The sequence below is a fragment of the Vollenhovia emeryi genome, unplaced genomic scaffold, assembly GCF_000949405.1.
Source record: "Vollenhovia emeryi isolate VEMERY1.0 unplaced genomic scaffold, V.emery_V1.0 DF939360.1, whole genome shotgun sequence".
Classification (NCBI taxonomy): domain Eukaryota; kingdom Metazoa; phylum Arthropoda; class Insecta; order Hymenoptera; family Formicidae; genus Vollenhovia; species Vollenhovia emeryi.
In genome coordinates, this window is record NW_011967006.1 from 86,515 (window position 1) to 92,369 (window position 5,855).

At 52.0% G+C, this 5,855-nt stretch overlaps 1 protein-coding gene across 1 annotated transcript; it reads right to left on the bottom strand.

Annotated features, from left to right (window-relative positions):
- Positions 1-1,127: 1,127 nt before the first annotated feature.
- On the bottom strand, positions 1,128-3,606 carry LOC105558274. The gene is made up of 3 exons (XM_012005863.1): positions 2,561-3,606; positions 2,075-2,444; positions 1,128-1,904 (listed from the first exon to the last, which is right to left on the bottom strand). Exons 1-3 carry the CDS (start codon positions 3,604-3,606, stop codon positions 1,128-1,130), a joined length of 2,193 nt encoding a protein of 730 aa, XP_011861253.1.
- Positions 3,607-5,855: the final 2,249 nt, after the last annotated feature.

Genomic DNA, 5,855 nt, shown 5'->3' on the forward strand with positions numbered 1-5,855 from the left:
CGCGGCAACCGCGCGTTATCGATTTTCCGCCGCAGCTGGTAGTGCGGTCTCTCTCTACCGGCCGCGCCTCCCCTGTCGCCTCTGTTACACCCCCCCCCTCCTTTCGGAGAGCGGAATTTCCGGATTCCCGCTCTTCGAAATTCTATCTACTTAAGACTTACGGTTTGACAATTGGCGTTTCGACCAATGTCTCACCGTCCCGGTCGTCGGATCGAGACGGAGCGCGTACTTGATTTTCCCGATCCGGGTGCGCCAGCGCTTAACGCCGATGGGCACCCGGATCAGGCATCCGTCGACCAGGACGTCTCGCTCCTCTCGCGGCGTTGTCGGCCTTATATAGAAGGGGTCGCGGGGCATCCGTGGCAACGTCCTATCCTCGCCGGGGGTGGCAGGGGCCAATGCAGCCTGCGGGACGGCCGCGACGACCGGCTTCTCGCTGGCTGGCGCGAGGGATGGAGCGGTCGGAGCGGTGGTGCCGGTGATCCCCTTCTCCGGTGGAACAGCCGGGGCAGCGGCCCCGGCCGCGGAAACGGCGGAGCCTTTCTCCGCCCCCGTAGCCCTCACCAGCCGGAATGTATGCGGCGGAAAAACCTCATACATCCGTATGGTGGGTCCGGTGGCTCGGGTGGAGGAGGAAACGATGGAGCTCGGTGGCACGTTCTCCTCGTCGCTCAGGTTGATGACCGGAAGGCTCTCCGGTGGCCGGCGTGGTCCCGCCAACCCGCGTCGGATCATCCCGGGATTGTTGCGGATACGGCGCGTGATGGCTTTTCGCCAAAATTTCCCGGCGTCGACTTTCCTGGGCCCGGAGCCCGGTGGTCTGCTCGGCGTGATCCCGACTAGAGGGGACCTGGCGGGCGGCACAACTTTCCGCGGGAGCGTCGGCGTTCGCGCGGTTGGGTCCATCGCCACGGAGGTTCGGAGCTCAACTGATTTTCCGCGTCCGGCTCGCGAAAATTTATATCGGAAGCGCGTGGGTGGAGGGGAGAGGCAGAGCGGTTAACGGTCGGTGAATTCGGCGAATTACAGGTTCCGGAAGTAATTCGGGGAAGTACAGGCTTCGGAAGTAGTTCGGAGAAATACAGGTGCCGGAGATAGTTCGGAGAAGTACAGGCTCCGGAAGTAGTTTAAGCGAAGTACAGGCCCCTTATTGACTTATCGCTTTCAGGTCGCGTATGTGTACGCGTGACACGGCTTTTTTGCCATCGGTGGTTTTTAACTCGAATATCACAGGCGATCGCACCCGGTGAATGACATACGGCCCCTCGTATTTTGCTGCAAGCTTTGTTTTTAAAATCGTCCGCTTTGCTGGAAAGTTCATGCGTCCGTTTCAATACTTCTTCCCCAACTCGGGGCTTCCAATCTCGGCGCCGGAGATTATAGTGGTGCTGTTGCCGCTGGAAACTCTGCGCCAATTTAACTCTTGCGAGTTCTAATGCTTCATGCATTTGTTTGATTCGTGTCTCGGGATCCTCCTGCTCCATGTTTTCAGTTTTTTGCCCTATGCTTCCGGACGGTCGTAATTCTCGGCCGTAGTTTAAATAGGCCGGTGTGTAGCCCGTCGACTCGCAATGTGCGGTGTTATATGCATACGCCAATTCTGGGATAAATCGATCCCACTTTTTCTGTGATTTCTCTATAGTTTGAGAAATCATGGTTTTTATTACTTTGTTTGCTCTCTCCACAGGATTGCATTGAGGAGCATAAGGCGGCGTTAAACGGTGCGTTATTTTGTATTTTTCTAGGACGGTTTTTACATCGGTTGAAATGAATTGCCTGCCGTTATCTGTAATTAGTTTTTGCGGACAACCATGGCGCAGGAGGATTTTTTCTCGGAGAGCTTTTGCAACTGCGCTTCCCGTGGCTTTCCTTAGCGGTAACTCAATCCACTTAGTCAATTTATCCTGAAAGACCAGGAGCCAGGTATTTAAATTCTCGGATCTCAGAAGAGAGCGGCCCGACTAAGTCGGCGGCCACTATTTCCCACGGTTGCTTTACGTCAAGCGCGTTCAATTTTCCGGGCGGTTTTCGTTGGTCCCGTTTTGAATTTACGGCAGCTGTCACAATTGCGCACGTACTGTGCGGCCTCCCGGAACATTCCAGGCCAATAATAATTCTTTGCCAGGCGTACGATGGTCTTCGCCACGCCTAAGTGCCCCGCCGTCGGATCGTCGTGATATTGATGTAAAACTTCGGCTTTCCGGTCGCCGGAAATGCAATTTTTCCACTGCTGTGCTTCGGGAGTGTCGTTGTAATCGAGCGTATGTAGAATGTGCCGATGGAGCTGGCCATTCTCAATACGGTAGTCAGGATTTAACTCAGGATGCTCCTCCTTCTTGGTACTTTCGGCTGTACCAGTCGGATGTCGGAACTCCCGCTGCACAGATTTCGAGCGGCTGTCTGGATAGCGTGTCGGCGAGCAGATTATCGGAGCCTCTTCGGTACTGAATCTCGAAGTCGTATTGCCCTAACTCGAGCGCCCAACGAGCCAGTCGTCCCGTAGGACTCTCTATTTAACCATTTTAACGAATGGTGGTCCGTCAGGACGACGAAGTGATACCCTTCCAAATAATCGCGGAATTTCCAGATGCCCCACTTGATTGCAAGGCATTCTAGTTCGGTTGCCGAGTAATTCTTCTCGGAACTGGTGAGTGTCCGGCTGGCATATTCGATCACCCTTTCGGATCCGCGTATCTGCTGGGTAAGTGTTGCGCCTAGCCCTTCTTGGCTGGTATCGGTCTGGAGGACGAATGTCTGGCTCCAATCTGGACAGGATAATATTGGAGCATTCGTCAGTAGCTTCTTCACTTCGTCAAACGCTGCTTGTTGCGTTTCGGACCATTCCCACTTTGCTCGTTTACGCAGGAGGCGGTGTAACGGGGCAGCGACACTGGACACGTCTTTCAGGAAACGTCGGTACCACGATATTAATCCCATGAAGCGCTGGATCTCCTTAACGTTTCTGGGCGGCGTGAGATTTAGTACGGCGGCGGTTTTGTCTGGATCGGCATGCAAGCCGTTATGATCGACGACGTGTCCGAGGTATTTTAATTTCGATCGTGCGAATTGGCACTTCTCCGGATTCGGCTTGAGTTTGGCGTTCCTTAGTCGCTCAAAGACAATTTCCAAAGTTTCGAGGTGCTCGTCAAACGTCTTTGAGATTATGACGGTGTCATCTAAGTATGCGAAGGCGTTTGGGAACAGTTCCGGCGTAATCACCTGGTCCAGTAACCGCTGGAATGTAGCAGGTGCGGAATGTAAGCCGAAAGGCATTACGTTAAACTCAAATAAACCTTTCCCCGCAACTGTAAACGCGGTTAAAGGTTTACTTTCTGGTGTCAGGAGTACTTGCCAATACCCGTTCTTTAAATCGATTGTCGACAAGTATTTTGCCCCTCTTAACTTATCCAATGTCGCGTTGATTTGCGGCAATGGGTAAGCGTCCTTCCGGGTGACTTTATTCAATTTTCTGTAGTCTATACACAGACGCGGTCTGCCGTCTTTTTTCTGAACGACAACGATAGGAGAGCTCCAGGGACTGGTCGACGATCTTATCACTCCTTCCTTAAGCATCTTCTCAACTTCTTCCTCAATAATCTTTTGCATTGCCGGGTTTCGCGGCCTATATCACTGTTTGATAGGCGATGGATCTTCCAACTTAATCTCGTGTTGGATGAGGGGAGTGCTCCCCTGAATGTCCCCGAACCTCTTCATTTCGTTTTTCAGGAAGGCATCGAGTCTGGTTTTCTCGACCTTTCTTAGGTGCGTGAGCCCGCCTGGATTCTCCACGAAGCTGATGCCCGTTTTCCCTCCTGCGTTATGGATCCCTTGTCCAGTAAGGCAGATTTTAATTCCGAGTTTGTTTAGGGCATCCATGCCCAGCAGGATATCGTGGCTTAAGTTCTTCATTATTAGGAGCGTCTGCTCCGTGGAAATGCCCATTGCACTGCAATTCCCTGTTAATCTGGTTTTCAGGGCGGTTTCGGTACCGTCGGCCAGGACTGCAACTCGGTGATCCTTCTGCTGGCGCCATCCGGCTTGGCGGCAGATTTCGGCCGTCTCTTCGCTGCAGTATGAATTTACCGGTATCAATGAGCGCTGTGCATCTGTCTTTGCCAATCTTTACCGTTAAGAACGGTCGATTCTCCCCGGTCGTTATTAGTTTTGCGTGGGCCGGTCCTGACTTCCCTCGTCGCCGGCCCCCTTGGCGTTTCCCGGCTTCTGGCACTGGCATTCCTTCGTCAGTTTACCGTCGGTGCCACAATAGGAGCAGAATTTCTTCACTGGATTCTGGCATCGGAACCGATTGTGGCCTCTTTGTTTGCACCTCCAACAGCAAGTGTTTCGGTCGTATGCTGTGGCTAATGATGTTCGCGGCTGAGGTACATTCTTCCGAATTTCCGGTTTGCCTCTGGGCTTTTCGTTTTCGAGCTGTTTCTTTGTCTCTTCCAGCTCTTCGACTTTCTGGATCAGTTCGGTCACGGTTCGCACGGTTGATCTAGGGATATACATACGGTATTCCACTCGCACATTATAATAAATTATGTCGAGCTGCTGGTCAGGAGTATAATCCCCCCGGCGGCGAATGAGAGTCATGATAGCAGTCATGAAGGCCCGAATTTTCTCGTTTACGCCCTGCTTACGGTCGTTAATTTGCCGGTCTAAGTGGCGTAACTCGCCTGGAGACAAATAGAAATCTCGCAGGCCGGCTTTTAGTTCTTTGAGCGTGGGGTAGTCCGTCTGAAAGTTCCGGAACCACAACTGTGCTTCGCCACGAAGCAGTTCTGGGAATCCTTTTAACAATTGTTCGTCCGTTAATGCATAGGCACGTTGCAGTTCCTCTAACCTTTCCAGGAAGGTGTATAGGTCACGCCCGTCAAAATGACAGTTCCACTTCCTCATTTGTTCGAGGATCTTTGTCTCGTTCGTTCTGGTTTCACTATTCGCTGGGGTGGAATGTCGTATCTGTCTGAGTTGGTCTAACTCGACTTGCAGCCTCTGCGCATGCCTGAGTTGGTCTAGTTCGGCTTGCATTCTCTCCATATCGCGGGTTCGGTCATCTTCCTCGTTATAACCAGGGTTATCCTCTGGTTTATCCTGGTATTCTTCCGGGTGCGATCGTATGTAAGCCACCAATATTTGTCGCAATGTGGCCAAATGCCCCTCGGAATCCACTTCCTTCTCGATTAACTCGAGCTGTACCCTGTCCTTTGACAGGGCGTATATCCAGGACACTCGCGGAGCGGTCGCCATTATGCTTATCGGGGAAGGATTCTATTCGCGGTTTCCTAGACGGTATTCTCCCACGGATCTACGAACCCTACCTAGCGGTAAAAGACTTGTTCTCCTTTCAAGCGATCAATTTCCACCGTATTGAAACTTTATAAATTTTCACACAGCAGGTCCCTGTTCGGGCGCCATGTAACGGTAGCGCTCAACTTTTCCCGGTTCTGGTTTCCGGACAGGACTCCGGCGGTTATTATTTATTACGCGAATAAATACGGGAGTTAGTCGGACGCGCGGTTCCGACTAACGGTTGGAAGAGTTGGCGTACTCGCGGTCGGTGTTGACGTGCTGTGTGGCGGCAGGATAAATCCTCCGTTCCTCCTATTTGCCGAATATGCTCAGCTCCAGGGCCGTCGGGAGGAAAGGAGGAAAAGATCTTAGTTCGCTCAGTGAGGTAATCGCTTGGAAGGATCGGAAATAAATCGGACTGGTATTTTTAAGGTTAAAAACCGATAGGAACGAGATTTATTCATAGATAAATACAATGGAATCGAGGTAATTACAATGGGTCCGCCCTGTTAGGAAATACAACGGAAAGAAAAGGATTAGTAGGTACAATGGGTCCGCCC

Bases quoted from the DNA above. Each gene is read 5' to 3' on its own strand.
- LOC105558274 (XM_012005863.1), bottom strand. From the start codon at position 3,606: ATGCAAAAGATTATTGAGGAAGAAGTTGAGAAGATGCTTAAGGAAGGA. The intron at 2,445-2,560 runs GTATCACTTCGT...TTCGAGATTCAG, and splicing joins TTCCGCGATTATTTGGAAGG to TACCGAAGAGGCTCCGATAA. The intron at 1,905-2,074 runs GTGCGCAATTGT...CTGGTCTTTCAG, and splicing joins TCCGGGAGGCCGCACAGTAC to GATAAATTGACTAAGTGGAT.